This window comes from Eucyclogobius newberryi, unplaced genomic scaffold, assembly GCF_026437365.1.
Source record: "Eucyclogobius newberryi isolate DKJ021-1_F unplaced genomic scaffold, fEucNew1.0.hap1 SCAF_17, whole genome shotgun sequence".
Lineage (NCBI taxonomy): Eukaryota > Metazoa > Chordata > Actinopteri > Gobiiformes > Gobiidae > Eucyclogobius > Eucyclogobius newberryi.
Window position 1 is genome coordinate 23,669,119 of NW_027315801.1, and position 16,606 is coordinate 23,685,724.

The 16,606-nt window shown below is 40.1% G+C and overlaps 1 protein-coding gene and 1 long non-coding RNA gene across 4 annotated transcripts in view; one reads left to right on the top strand and one right to left on the bottom strand.

The window, feature by feature from the left end:
• Window positions 1-16,606, bottom strand: part of plxna1a (plexin A1a) — a 354,584-nt gene that overhangs the window by 88,873 nt on the left and 249,105 nt on the right. For all 3 annotated transcript variants that reach the window (XM_072449536.1, XM_072449538.1, XM_072449537.1), the window contains exon 11: window positions 4,754-4,850. In XM_072449536.1, coding sequence (XP_072305637.1) covers window positions 4,754-4,850 — 97 coding nt within the window. The remainder of the gene's footprint in view (window positions 1-4,753; window positions 4,851-16,606) is intronic.
• Window positions 9,105-15,379, top strand: LOC140363165 (uncharacterized). Its single transcript, XR_011927137.1, has 3 exons — window positions 9,105-9,262; window positions 13,799-13,958; window positions 15,094-15,379. It is a non-coding gene; the product is annotated as an uncharacterized lncRNA (long non-coding RNA).

The following is a 16,606-nucleotide window of genomic DNA, read 5'->3' on the forward strand; positions in this document are numbered from 1 at the left end:
AGGCAGCGCCGTGCTAATTAATCTGAAGCAAATGAATGATTGAATTAACAGGAACATCTCAAGTCTAAAGCGGGGTCGAGCCGCTGAGCCTCAGACGGCTAAAGAAGTTCAGTGAGAAAAGAGAACCAGCGTGAAGAGGAAGGATTAACATGGAGGAGAACAGAGAGGAAGAGATTTAAACTGGTGAATATGGTTTTATAATGTGGCTTTTCAGAAGTGTGAAGTCTCTAAATGCCAAACACAAAAGTAAGTGTCTTATAATGCGTTTATGGAGAAAATTGTAAGAAAGTAGTCTTGGTTTATTCCCACCACCCACACCCACATCTATTTCAACTTTAATGTATGTACCATATTTACAGCACTTTAAGGCGCACTGGATTATAAAGCGCACTGTCATTGAATGGTCTATTTTCAATAATCTTTCATATATAAAGTGCACCGGAAAATAAGGTGCATTAAGCGAAACAAAACAGTCAGATAAGTCAGTCAGTTGAACTTTAATATTGCAGAATGTGCGGGAATTGTATTTTTTCGTAATCTTTTGGCAGTTGTTGTGAGATATTAATAAATCCATACATAAAGTGCACTGGATTATAAATAATGTTTTGAGAAAATAAAAGGCTTTTAAGTGTGCCTTATAGTCAGGAGAATACGGTACAAGTATTTATGCTATTATAGTGACATTTGAAAGTAAGCAAGACGTTATTGACCCATTCATCCTCACACAGAGAGACATCTCAGTCAGTCTGCGCAGCCAACCCAACAAATAATGCAAACTTGTTGTTTTGTTTTGTCCCTACACAGTTGAATTTGATGGACACTTGGAAGATGACCAAGTCACCATAGCGTGTTCAGAAACACTGGTAATTTTAACATGCCCAGAGTGAAAGAAAACCTTAGAGCTGACCACTAAGTACACTTGGTCCCTGAAGGGGAACTGTCATCTGCCTTTGACCCATCCTTCAACACCACCGGAGCAATCTCTCAGGACCAACTGCCAAATCTTGAGCTAGGCTTGGTTAGGACAACCTAGCTGGTTGTATCCATCTACTTTATTCAGGAAGTTGCCACAGACGCTGCCATTATAAATTTTGAATAGGGCAGCCAATATCAACGGTAAATAAGTAATCCAGACCACAAAGTTGTTTTCAAGCCAACCAGCCACCAAAGGGTGCATTGTGGGCTTGTTGGTGCACAGGAACATCGGATATTGTGGGTGGGGCAGAATAAGATGAATGTAGTGCATGTTTTAAGTTGTACTCCAAAGTCCATAGTGACTGGCATAAAAAATGTTAAATAAATACAAAATTTGCACAGACATCTAGATTTGATGCCCAAAATGAGCTCTAAATTAAGATGTGTGGTGTGGTCTTGCTCCCATAATAACTATTATTATAGATGTTCTTCATAGTCTGCTTCTAATAATTTTCTATACTTTAATTAATGAATAAATACATAATCTTATCTCAGTTATTAACTGATAAATATTATTTTATTACAGAAATTAAGCCTTACAGCCCATCTTTCTTGTGAGGCGTCGGGATTCCAACAAAGACCCAGCTGCTCGCATTCTGTCACATCGGACCTGCCAATCTCAGCCTTCACAGCCACAACAGGAGAAACTGTCACACAAATCTGACATTCTACTTTAACAACATCAAATCTACATCAGAGCTGTCATATTCGGGCGCCATATCCCCTCAGACCGGCTGCTCAAGGCATAGAGCCCAAATAAGGCAAGTTTCATTTTTCTTATTTCAAACTAAAACTTCATGGTTCAAAATAGCTTTCCCACCTCTTAACTCAGATGTGTTGTCCAATTAATTTTTTGGGAAGATGGTGGGTTTTACTGGTAGAGAAGGGTTGGAGATTTATTTTGGAAACATGACACAATGATTATGTTTTAATCATGTTAAATGTGTGCATTGTGGGAAATAGCAACCATTTCACACTTTGAACTATGCAAACTTTGAACCGTGCAAGAGCCTCATTCACCCAGGAGTGCAGCAGTGCAGATTTTCTTGCGCGTCAATCACTTAATATAATAAGGAATCAGCGCACATCACTTCTCTGAGTCTGAGAACAGAAATGCCTTGTGTGTATGTTTGTTTTGAGCGTAGTATATGAAACTGTTTGTGTGCAGCAGCAGCTTCTCTGTGTAAAAGTAGAAAGCGTTTTTTGCATTTAACACGATTCAAGGTGACAAGTTTGGACACATACAGAACAAGTCAGTTCAAACTTAAACATCTAAAATGAGCAACAGTCACACATCCACTCTGGCACATTCCTCTGAGCTTAAAGTATTAGCAGAGTTTGTAGTCCTTTGCGGCCGAAATGTAAGTCTGTGTTTAGTTGTATTTATCGACTGTGGCGCTAGAGGAAATTGGAGGATTTGAAGGGGCTTTCACACTGATGCCACTCGGTATAATGTAAGCTTAACACCGTTTCTCATTATGTGGGTGGTGGGACAGTAGTCTACACAGAGGTGAGCGTTGGCACCTGATAAATGTGAAAGATGAGGGGAAGACACCTAATACATTAAAGCTCACACATGATCTGGTATGTTGGAACCCTCATTAAAAGTGGAAAGCTGTAAATGTCTCTTATTGTAATAGTAATAGTTGTTATGTTTGGTTTCGTTTGGTTGTGATTGTCATTTTTAAACTTGTGATTGTCATTTTTAAACTTTTCTAGAGGAGTGTCCACCACCTGCTTGCCTACATGGATATATACCGTATTTTCCGGACTATAAATCGCACTGGAGTATAAGTCGTACCAGCCAAATAATGCTTGATAGAGAAGAAAAAAACATATATACGCTGCACTGGAGTATGAAATGCGGTTGCAAGTGTGAAAATAACAAATAATATCACATATAAGTTGCACCCCGGCCAAAACTATGAAAAAAGACTTATAGTCCGGAAAATACATAATTAATCTGGAATGGTCAACAGTATGAGATTAAACTTTGTAGTTTTTCCTGGCCGAGAAGGAGAGTCTAAGGACAGAGGACCCTGGGACATCGTCCCTCGCCACCACAGACATTGTCTGACTCCATCGCCACCACAGACATTGTCTGACTTCATCGCCACCACAGACATTGTTGATTCATTTCTCCCTGTGGCCCTCAGAGGCAACTGTTGTTGTGATTTTGGGCCTTACAAAAATAAATTGATTTGATTTGATTTGCAACTTATATCCAGGGAAACTAGCTACTAGATACCACCAGGCAAACTCAGAATATTCCAGACAAAGCATTAAGATCCTAAACTTGTATTTCCTAATGAATTTGGCTTTATATATATATATATATATATATATATATATATATATATATATATATATATTTTTTTTTTTCACAGCTTAACTTCATTAGGATAACTCTGGGTAGTCATCGTGCTGCTATTATGCTCCTTAGGTCTAGTGTGTTGACAAATCAGTAGGATGTACACACAAAACTATATATAGAACTATACATATAGAGCACAAATCAGAACGTATCAGTTCACTAACACTCTATTTGCAGTGTCATCACGCCATTATGCTCCACGTTAGCTTGAGGACTTGAGAAAACTGCCACATTTGATTTAGTTACACGGCTATTTTTAAAAAGTCACAACTTTTTTTCTCTCATTCATCGAGACACAATCCAGCCTTTCCTTGGCAGTTACGATCGTCTTTCTAAAGAAGCCTTGTGTGTAAATATTTGACTTGCAAATGACGCACCTCCATAACCCAGCTACCTGACAGGCTTGCTCCACTGTTGCAGCCGCATCCGAATCAAAGTGACACTGATACGCAGCTACAGACATTCACATTTAGGTCATGTTTACTCGCTAAATGCAATATGGTAGCACTTCCGGAGAGCTAATTTAGTCCTCACTCGAAACAGCATACGACAACATGTGCCAACTACTTCTTCTAATCCCCCGTGTCTGCTTTCTATCTCAGTACCGGAAAAATCTTCAACGCCTTTAAATAAAATAACACAGGAATAAGAACTGGGTCATGACCGATAAGCAACTAATTTGCAGCTAATCTGGTAAATGAAGCGCATGTTTGACATTTATCGAAATGGGGTCAGATGAAAAACAAAGGAGGTGTGATTAAAACGTGCCAAATTGAGAATAGTGTTTTGCTTGTGAAAAAAAAAAAAAGACTAGCTAGTTAATCCTGATGCAAATTTGTAGCACTCGGGAGTTTATATTATCTTGTGTAATGGGACGTCTAAAATCATTAGCCTGTGCCACCCGTTTTATTAAGCTTGATAAAGAATTCGGAGTTGGTAATTGTTTTCCACTTCATGCACTAACAGAGATTAAAATAATAAATGCCATCCCTGGGTGTGCGTTGTTTCGCAATATCAATCCGTTCGCTCTAACTGCAGTCATTACCAACTCCATCCATCAAGCTGTCAACAATGCGTTCTCGACTTCTGCCAATCCCCTCTTCCGCTTTTGTTTACGGCGCCGATTAATTTTTTTAGTTTTGTTTTGGAATATTTGTTTGCTATCATCACCAGCCATCTATCAGTCAATTGCTGCCAAGCTCGGAGATAACTATAGTGTTTTGCAAAAATGGATGCTACACTTTCACCTCTTTCTTCTGGTACCTGTCACAAACGCAATTATGCATTTCACAAGAAGGGTGGCAAAAATGATTGCCGATGGGTAAACAGAAGGAACATGGCAGTGTAATACTAGAGATATCGGAGAGATGAAAAATGTGAAGGGGGGTCGGAGTGAAGTGGCACCTTGAATGTCGAATGGGTTATCGATGACAAAGTTTCCGTTCCACACCACGGAGAGGTCCACGGGGAGGTCGCTGATGTCACCGCCTTCGTAGTCATACTGGGGGGATAAAAAGAGAGGAAGATGTTAGATAAGGTGTCGTGTAGGTTGGCGTAGCTACAGTAAACAGGGCTGGCATATTGCATTGGAGGTAAAGCGGAGAGACTGAGGGATACAAGTCCTCACAAAGACACCCATAAGTCATACAATCCATTAACAAAAAGTTACTTAGGTGATCAGCAGCTTTAGGTTAAACACTTAAAGCCACAAACCTCACTTGACAGAAATGTGGGGCTAAGATGTAATCTACCTTCTGTTTACAACCACCCCATCAAACCATGACAGTGATCAGTTGCTAAATATATACTTGACAGCTTTGAGGTAAATGCCTTCAGAGAACTATAAGATATAACAACCCAAAAGAGAAAGGAGTAAATGTTGTCAGAAAACAAGAATAAAACAAAAAGTAACATAACAAGTAAAGGGCAGGGCAAGTTTCAGTTATAACTCCTACCTTAGCACAAAACCAATCTAGCTACCGTATTTTCCGGAGTATAAGTCGCACCAGCCAAAAAAAACATACATAAGTCGCACTGGAGTATGAAATGTGGTTGCAAGTGTGAAAATAACAAATAATATCATATATAAATCACTCCGGAGTATAAGTATGTAAGTATAAATATAAGTATAAGTCGCACCCTGGCCAAAACTATGAAAAAAGGTGCGTCTTATGGTCCGGAAAATACGGTAAGTAGAGTACAAATTGTCAAATCAAGACCTTCAGCTTGAAAATGACTTCCAGATGTGAGACATTATATTTCAATAACATAGTCCATATGAAGGCTGGAGATACGGTTCTAAAATACTCTTAAGAACTTACAGATGCCACACTTTTAACCCTTGTGAATCAGAACACGGATCCTCTTGTCGAGCGGTGACAAGCTAACCACTCTGCCACCACCAGGCCTTCCCACAACACCTGTCAAACCAGAATTGAAAGTCGAGCCAGCAAAAACTGTTGAGGTTGATATGAAAGGCTTCTCTATTACAGTTAATTTGTCAAGCCGGTGTCTTGATGAGTGAGCTGCCAATCATTCTGTCAGTCATTCTGATGTGTTATACCTCTGCATGTTCTGTGGCAGTGGTTTCACAGTCTGCAATAATCTACAGATGGGATGTGTGAGATGTTTGAACCCTTGTCCCGGAGTCTTTGTCAATCTTGGATGAGACATTGTCATGCGTGACGGAAACCCTGATCTGAGTTTTTGAGAAGTTGAGTGAAAACTTTAACACGGCTTGAAACTTTATTTTAATCAATCACAATGACTGAATTTAAACTGAATTTTAAAGGATATTATCTATTACTGCCTAAGGGTTTGCCACTTGTTTGACTCTACAGAGATGTCATTGCGTAGCCTTAAATGTCCCACTTTATGGCATACCGCCGGGTCAAAGAATCCACATCTGTAGAGACTTGAGGTGTGTCGCTCACAGTTGAATGCACGTTTTTCAAGGTATATAAATGCTAGTTTAATGCCATCAACGTGGAACATTCCTGGATAAAGATGTGCAATCAATTACAAAAGAATATGTATCTATGTTGTCTTGATGCACTGAAAGGAAAATGGTTCAAGTTGTCTAAAAATCTAGGTCAGAACGTCTAGAAAATATGGATACAATATTGTAGAGCACCGTATGATACTGTATTTCATCACAAACTACTAAATTAAACCAAATGTTGCAGTTATGCAAATGCGACTGTGGCAGGCAGCCAGGAACTCTTCTGTGTACGTGAAGCAGAGTGTCAAGGGAAGTGCATTAAGAGCTGTCACTGCTGGTTAATGCAGTAACAGTAGTAATTATATATGGCTCAAAGTCTGCTTATTTTCAACGTTATTTTCACATCCTCACAACCTTCCTTCAGAGGCACATAAGCCTAAGCAGCACAGTAACATAAATGGGGAAATCACAAATAACCAATGACTGTTAAAGCCTTTATATAGCTATAGCATTTATTTTTTTAATAGGAATTGGTTTACTGAATGCGTGTATGTATCCTAATACCAATTGACTGGATTCAGTTTGATCTAGAATGATATTTACAAAAGAAAGAACATTTTTTCAAAACTTTAACCTTATTATTAGCAATACCAATTCTACCTGCCTCCCATCTCCATTAAACACCCAAGGCCCATAGAATGCCGTGTGATATAATTCGAAATCCATCAATACACCACAATTTTGACACTGCAGGACAATATATTTGTGGACAATAAACTGCTTTTCGAAATCACATTCACCAAAAATCACAGCATTTCATAAACCGTATGGGAGCGGCAGATGGGATTCACTTGAGTGGCTATAGGACGGGGCATAATAGAAGGTGGGAAAGTGCTGGGCAGTGGAGTGGGAGAGGCGTCGGACACTGGCACATGCGAGAGGAGCGATTCATTTACCCGTAAGCTAAGTGACGGCATGAGGCTAAAGAAAAGATAAGATCCGGAGCAGCGAAAAGTGAAAATGGCATTTCCAATTTGCTCCCTGACACTGTGCATTTGCAGGAGTATCCCGCATGAGCAATGGGCCTTCACAAAAACCTACTCAAACAGACACGCACAGGGTTTTTTTGCAGGCTTGACGCAGTTCACAGAATCAAATATTAAATACAGTATATAGCAGTGGTAAACAGGTGGAGAATCAATAGCGTCGATGGTGTTTTGAAGATGTTTTTAGCTGCAAGCATTATGAAACATGTAGTAGGTGGTTTTATCGGACTAGCTTGCTGAAATGTTGTGTTTTCTTGTACATTTTTGTTTGCTGGAGAGATGTGTGAGTGCCAGTCGGGAAATGAGGTGGATCACAAATTTCAAGTGAAGAGACAGTCTTGGAATATAAAAGTTTATCAGGATTACTCCATAGAGATGGAAAGTCAATACCAAGCATCGGCACATTCGCCATGGAGATTAATCATTTTTGGCCATTCTTTGGAACGCTCGAGAACATCTCCATGGAGACAAGACGGAAAAGTTACAAGTCAGGTCTACGGAGAGACACGGCCCTTCACAGTGAGGGTGCATGTTCTTCAAGTTTTAGTACTATATAAAAAAACAAATACCTGTAATGAATTCTGATTTTTAGCTGAAATTATAAAAGATGGGGCTCAAGGAGTACAATGATACAACCTATTAAAGTGTCTTATTCTATCTATATAATTCTAGTTGGTTACTTGAAGGAATGAAAGAAAGAACATGTTATAATTGAGGTCAAAGATGTATTAGTTTTTCTTTAAAATGCTTAAAGAAGAACGTGTATCATGTAAATGGATGTATTTGGCAGAAACATCGAGCTTCTGCCTGTTCTGCTCATAAAAAAAGGTTTATTTATTATGATGACACATTATTTGACTGGAACAAAACAAAACTATTGCTCACATAATATTAAATAGTCAGTCTAGACAACGGAAGATCAATATATGCAGTTATATATAAGTTAACCAATACTACTCTATGCTGTAAGGTTTAAAGTGCAAGTTTGCCTTCAGACAGATGCATAAAGAGACACAGACAAAACATGAATTCTTGGAAAGGAACATGATCGGCCACAAGGGATTGTATGACTTTTAAGTTTTATATTCAACTTCTATTATACATTTAGAAGAGCGAATGACACAGCGCCATGCTACAAGACTCAACACACAGTCCTAAATCTAGCTAAGTCAAAGCCACTGAGTAAAAAATTATGAGCACATTTTAACCTTTGTAAGTACGTTGAACAGGCCCAAATTGATAATTACTGTATATCCAGTTTTAACCAGGAGATAGAGCACAAAAGGCAGTCTGATTTCTGAAAGACCTAATTGTTGTGGATTCCATGATCTCCCATACGACAGAATAGTGCACTTGTAGCTTCTCTGCGGGGTCAGTAAAGTCTTTGATTGAACATCGCAGGAGGTCAGTGCGTTAATGCCGGCACAACTCCAGAAGAGTGGGGACCTAACCACAACACTCGCCGTCACCACAATGCCACGATTTACTGGTGCCACTTCTTCCCACCACTCCAGCTCGACCCCTCGCATGAGCTGTACGCAGTCGAGTCTATTAGCATCATCACTGCAGCCCCCCGCCCCGGGCCCCAAGCGCCAGGTCACACCACAACATTCTCTCTGCGGTGTGGCCTCCCATTAAAGTTTAAGGGTTTGGAGTTGTCGGCTGTCCTCTGTACACTGGGTGAGTTTGTTCTCTGTCACTGGCTGTGCCCACTGCTGCAGCCACTTCATGCTTTATTCATGGTGTCACATGGTCCGGGCTCGCAGAGAGGGGGCGCCGTGCCGGAGCAGAGCAGCCACCGCACGTCACAGCCACTCGCTCTGGGACAGTCCCGACTCAGAGCGGATTTAAGAGGATTTGAAGATGTGAGAAAGGAAGAAGGGAGGACACTGGAGGAGTAGAAGGGGAATTATGGGAGAATGTGAGGTAAGGCGTGAGCCTGGCCCACTTAATACTTTGTTTTGGAGTGTGGGGTGTCTAATAGAATCCAATTTCAAATGGTTTTTAATCCCGGTTGTGGTAAATCTTAACCGTGGGGCCACTCCTGGAAGTAGTTCACAGTTTTGAAAGTCGTTTAATTTGTCAAGAAGTAAGTGAAGAAATGTTTTATTATCATTATCAACATTATAACATTGCAGACAGCAAAAGCCAGCTGTCCATTATGAAGTATTGACTTTAAAGAGGACTTATTGTGCATTTGTCTGTTATGGATATTATCTATGACACCCTTGGATTATAATTTTAATATTTTGGGAATATTAAATTGCAGTATTGATATAAATTGTGGTGCCGATTTCCTCTTTCCCCTTTACGATGCGTCACCGTAACCGTCATCACAACAAAGTTCCGCACTGCTGGACCGTGCTGAAGTCAGTGATCTGGACAATGTTTTTAATGTTTCTCCATGATGGATCACTCCTGCACTCTTTGACAAGAGAGGGATCACACCGACCTGTTTCAAAGAATAGACACAGATAGCGATGAATGCGAGAGTGATGGGCGGCTATGTGTCTTCGTCTCTGTGTTGACCCTGTGACGAGCTGACCCCTGTCCAGGGTGTACCCCGCCTAAGGCCCAAAGTCCCTGGGATAGGCTCCAGTCACCCGCGAAATACATAAACTAGTCAAAAAATTATGAGCTTAAGCCAGTTTAGCGACAGAAGTTACCTCGTTACCATGGCAACCAGATCCCTTCCGTCGCTCCGGACCCGACTATCTAACATGAACCCATTTTTCTATTGCTGACCTTGTATTTTGACATGAACTATCTAAAAGGGAAATCCACAACGTTGAATCTGACATAACATCACAACATAATGGCCGACAATTGACAATACAAAAACACTAAATACAACGTTTATAACTTAAAACTAGATGTATTTCCTCTTTTATTTCATTCAAACAACACAGTGACTCATCCGACCCTTGACCTCTCTGGTCCGCTGCTGTCCTGCATACCACTGTCCCTCTGCTCCCCCTAGAGGCCAGCCCATCCCCCTCACACCCCCCCTGGACAGCCTGGAGATGAGTAATCAGACTCATTACTGCAGCCTCTGGTCAGATCTTCTTTGTCCTGCATGTAATTAATCTACCTGAGCGGGGACTGCTGCAGAGGGAGTCCCCAGGGTCTACGGACCGGGGACAGAGCGGGGACATGGGAGAGACAGAGGGGAGAGAGGGGGAAGAGAGGGCAAAGGACTGGTTGTTTTACAATGAAGAGTTTGTATGGAATAAATCAAGCAAGATTAAACATGTGAAATAACTACAGTGGGATATTTATGAGGCAATTCCATGATAACGTTCAAAAAGTGTATCTCAGCAACTTTGGGTTTTGGTTGTGTTAACAGTGGTTTGTATTCAGTACAGGGCTCATATAGTGTGATACACGTCAATACAGAGATGTGGTTTGTGATACTATCAGTTTCAAACTACACTGAACTTAATTAATTCACCTGCTGATTACGGTATTAAGGCTGAATCTGCTGAGGTGAAAAGGTGACTAATTCAACATATTTTAGGTAAACTTTTAACATATTTTTGCCAGTTATAGATATGTTCAATTAAAATGAAATAATATTGGAAAATACTTAGTTTGAAAAAAATAAATAAAAAAGGATTATAAGAAGCAATTTCACATTTTTGATCATTTTTTTCATCTTATTACTTTATACTTATGTTTTAGGTATTCATAGCAATAATATTATAATATAGCAGACTACTTTAACTTCTAAAACAATACTGTTTGTTGTTGTCTGTAACGCTATAAGATAAAGTTTGTTAATAAACTACTTATAAGATTGAAAAAAACACTAGTTATTTGTCAATGCACATATTTTGTTAATGCCTTATTTTTGTAGTTGTTAATAAAGAGCATTTGGCGACTTTATGAACTATTTTCAATATCAAATGATTGTAAATGCCTTGCTTATGTGCTTATGAACAAAATAACTAGTACTTATTAACACCTTATAACAACAGTTAGTTACAGGCCATTTTGCCACAATTGTTCCCCTCCAAGTGCAAAAAAACACCATTTTAATCCTAGAATAACTTGTAATTTTCAAACTTTTCAAGAACTAACTTTAAAGTGTTTAGGTACAACTTTTGGAGAAAGCCAGAGGACGTCATGAGTGGAGTTTGGATTAGAGGACAAAACGACAGAAAAAAGGCTGCAAAACACAGAACACAGAGGAAGCCTAAAATGGGACAAAAAGTGGAGGACAGACGGACGAAAGAAAGAGAGGCTTACACATGGAGGCGATAAGGGAGGAGGGGCGAGCGAAGGGGACAAGTGTGCGCAGGAGAGAGAGAGAGAGAGAGAGAGAGAGAGAGAGAGAGAGAGAGAGAGAGAGAGAGAGAGAGAGAGAGAGAGAGAGAGAGAGAGAGAGAGAGAGAGAGAGAGAGAAAGAAAAAAGTACAAGGTGAGCGCAAAGCCGTCCCTGGCCTCATTACAGTAACACCGGCGCGGCGCTCCATCCGTTATCTCCACAGCCGCGTACGTTCTCCCACTACGGCCCGACGTCTCGGCGGACCCGAGGGCGAGAGACATGCACCAGCGCAGGGAGAGAGCGTCAGAGAGAGAGTGAGAGAGAGAGAGGGAGGAAAGTGCCGACAGTGCGGACAGAGAAAGCAGCTGCTGCAGGAGGGGAGGGGGGTTCATGTATGTGCAGGTCACCTCAGTGTAATTAGTCATGTTGAAGGATACGTACACCCGGGTGGAGGTAAAAATACTGCCGACTTGGGCACACGTATATATATAGTGCAGTTACGCGCCAACACAGTTCACTTTGAGGAGAATGTGGAAACTGGGTGCTTTCACTTTTCCACATGTTTTTGCATGTTGAGGGTTACCTTGCATTCTCACAATGGTAGAAACCACATAGAAGCTCTTTATTGCACCGATTGTGGACAACGTTTTTGCTGAATGTTTTCCTGTGTCTCGTTTCCTCTGTGGGCTTCAGTTTCTCCCATCAACCATACTTACTGAAGCAATATGATACCATGTCAGGACAAAACTACTAGTGAAACTAAAATTACTGGTAGCATTACTGAGAAAAAACAAAGAAAAAAGCGAAAACATAACATTAAATAGGACAAAATTGGTCCTTTCCAGAATAGTTTAGCAAAAATTGTCTAAAACCACAATAAGAAAGAAACTAACAATATTTGGTGTTGCAAATTACATTCTTTTGTCTAAAAAATAATTGTTTTATTGTCATTGTGGTTTCAAAACTGGTATAGCACATCGAGCCTTTTCCTAATATCAAATCAAGATTGAAATGTTAGAATTGATCGTGCCAATTTGTGCATTTCTTTGCACTGTTTTAAATATTCCTGTCACTCATGGATTGCAGATGGAAATGAGCTACTTCGCTTCAAATCTGGTGCTGAACATTTCTGTCTTTTACAAGCTTAAAGTCTCTGCACATTGTCCCTTCAAATAAAGATTAAACTAAACAATGGACAAAACATGTTTCAGTTAAAATCAAACTCAGTTGCACATAATGTATTTGCCACCACTGCATCATGGGTTCTATTCCCGGCCTTGACCATTTTGCCAAATGTCTACTATCCTCGTTCTCTCCATTTCACATTACAACTGTAATAAAGCCTTCGGGCCACGACAAAACAAAACAAAAATATCATGATAACTTTTTCGACCTATTTTTATGTCACTTTGCTTGTGCCATGCGCATTGCCCAAACAAGACATTTAAATTGAAACAAATCACAACCTGGCAAACTCCAACCAATTCCAACTTATAGTCTCACAGTTAATAGTGAAAATTCTTCTATTTCTCAGAGGCTTTCTGGCCCTGTGTATGTGCTGGACTCTCCAAGGAGAAGTGGGCAACATTGATTACCTGGTTACCGTGACACCTGTCAGTTAGAGTGATACATGAGAGGACAATGACTGATGACTTTAGAGAACAAACTGCCGACACCTTGAAGTCAAAACTTGAACAGTCCAGTGGAGGTGTTTCTTCCCCGTTGGCGTTGGTTATTGTATAGTTTGCTCATGATGCATTGTATATAAAACATTTAAAAAAGCCCCACTGTGTGACAAAAGTTCTGCTGCACTGTTTTTTCTCGGTTTGAGGTCAATACGGCATATTCTGTAAAAATGCCCAAGCACCAAATGGCTGTAGTAAAAAAAAAGACCAAAAAAGCCTGTCAAAGCAAATTCTGAATCCTGCTAACAATTGCAATTTCAAACGTATGACCATTTTCTGCTTAAACAAAGAAAATGGACCATGTTCTAATTCTATGCAAACACACATTTTTAAGTGAACCCTGCATATTTTTATCAATGCATTAGCAAAACCCAGTCTCGCCCAATTTGTGCTTGTGGAACGGCCGCGTATACGAAGAAAAAAAAAGCTTGCGTGTAATAAATCATGTAAAGCAGGTTGGCTGGCTGCTTGTTGCTGATGCGACACTCTCCGTCTGCTCCACATGATTAGGGAGCGCTTCGTGTGGAGAATCCCCATATGTCTGCGGTGTGTTGGGGCCGCGGACCCCTGGGGGACATGCCTGGGACTGTCCCGGAACATCACAGCGGGTACCCAGTGTGCTACGGCGGGGCGAGCGTATGGAGCTCCCTGGAGGATACGGGACTCTTTGGTGAGTTTTCGGAGACGCAAACTAATGCGACGGCAGACAGTAAGATGGAGAGGATGAGTGTGCATGTAGCGGAGGAGCTAATTTTCACCTTGATTTATGGCGCCGCACTGGCCCCAGCTGTGATACATGTATACACAGAGTGGGGAGAATGAATAGACAGGGCCAGGCGCTCAATCATCCATGTTTACTGTTAACAGCTTCTTCCCTATATTACTGTTACTAATTTAAATACGTCATTTATTATGTCCGAGCAGTCTCTTTACAGTGTTTTTGCTATACAATCTAATACTATATGCTAACGCTAATTGCTATTGACTTAATGCATTATGTAGAGTAGAATGGATTACTTTAAATGTGTAATATTTGTATTGTGAGCGAACCAGATGTCCCTTTAACAACTCACATGGCTCACATGAATCGAGGATGTTCTGCTCTTTGAAATCCAAGAAGAAAAATAAAAGGATTCAATGTAATTTACATATTTCGCCGAATGCAAAATGATCGATCTGCAAAACAAAGCTCTATTGACTCTATTTGCGACAAACTCATGGTCTTATTTGTTCAGAGAAAAGTCACCTGACCTGCAACTCATTCATCAGGATCATAGCTTATTTGTAACAGGCGTGCAAACAACCAAAAAGTAAAGAAGCTGTTGCCCTACTTTGTATTATAAATCTAACACTGATGATGAAGTCTACAACAAAATGACAGCTTCCGAAGATTAAATTCCATCCATCTCCACTTTAGTCCTCTATGTTCAGCGCATTCAATTCCCCTCAATAAATGTACAAAAAACTTATTCTGACAGCGCCTCAAATGCTTGTCCCAAAAATGAACTGCACTCGTGTGACTTCCACCGCTCGTGTTCTCGCCGCTTGCCTTTCAAAGATAATAACTTCTCTCATCTCCTCATTCAAACACGCACCTGTTTTCTTCACCTCCTTTTCGCACGCTTAATTCCCCCCCACTGCGCCTCTTCCTCGTCCTCTGCCTCATCATTGTTTGGCTCTTTAATTCCCTCCTCTCCTCTCTCTCCTCTTTCTCTGTCTCCTTTCCCGCTTCTAGCCGTTCCCCGGGTGTGTGTTTGCCTGACAGTCGACTGCGCCGCCGCAATTCATCATCATTTTATCTACAGCTCCCTTAATTGGATCGTACCGGGGTCCCACCTGAGGAGAGGCGGCCCTACCAGCAGCTGCCGAGTCTGGCTTATTTACCGTCTCCGCCTGCCTCCCGTCGAGCCCGAATTTGGGTTTCTGGAGAAGATTAAAAGACAGCGAGGAGTGGACTAATGGATGTGCGTTCGGATGAGAAGGGCACGGATAGATTTGCAGAAGAGGTGTCTGTGTCTGTCCGAATGAGCCTCTTTGAGCAGCGGCGGGGATAATAATGAGGGGAGTGGGTTTCATTTTGCACTGTCCATACTGTATGTTAATCAATTCAGCACCACGAGACACAAATAAGCGTTAATACAGTTTTTTACATCTATGTTTTGCTGGTCATTCCTTTTTACTTTCCGCTCTCTGTTTTTGTAATATCGTTTTCATGTAGTTTGGATGTACTTTTGTCGAATAATGGGATTGCCTTTGGTCTTAAGCCCTATTCGGACAGGATTAGTAAATCGGGTAAATTGCAATAATAACGAGCGTCTTCTGTGTTTTTAGTCCCGTACGAATTGTCCGTGTCTGTGAAAATGTAACAATTGTAATTCAGCAAACGCAGAGGTTCTCAAGTAATTTTGAAGCTAATATTGATGTCAAAATAATATTAATTTGGCACAGGCTATTCTATAACCCAATAAAACAAAAAAATGCTACAATTAAAAAGTAAAAAAAAAAAATAGAAGAAACACTAGCAATATGAATGAGTTAAAAAGGTACATTTCAGTGTATTTATACAGATTTTAGTCTGTAAAAACTAGTGAATTACTGACATTGCTAATACTGTGCGAACGCTGACAAAAAACACAAAAGTCTTGGGATGATTTCAATCTCAATCTTCAATCCCGTTTGAATTGGGCTTTAGTTGCTGGGATTGCATCCAATCCCTCCCATTTTTCCTAACTGCTAATCATTTTAGCATTTTGCACTATTATAATGTCTACTAAATCACTGAAGAAATGATTAAATGTAAATACAATGTGATTTTTATTGAAGCACTAGGTTTGTACAAAGACTGTAAACAGATTTGCATAAAAGCACCATTTAAAGTGAGGAGAGAGCTTGTTCTTCTGGTTTCAAATGAAAAATATTGGCAGGTTTCTCACTAACATTGCTCATTAGTTTTTCTTGGAATATGTTAATAGGGACTGTGATATTACACTTCCTCTGACTCATATACTAAATGTGTGGTCTGGTCTATTTCTAAACAAGTTCCGTTGGTGTATATTTTTATTTCTTGGGAAAAGCATTGAAATTGACTTTGAGTGCAAATGTAACCATCATTATCAATCATTTTGTTTAACATATTTGCTTTCCCACAATACATTTATAATTGAAATATGAATACAAAAAATACTATGGAAATGTATTTAACCGTTTTCTTTGGTCTAAGTATGTCTTCAGTGTCCACTTTAAAATGGCACTGACCAGACTTTCTTGAAGGGCAAAATCCACAACACAAATTATAGATTGATGTTAAATACTGTCTGT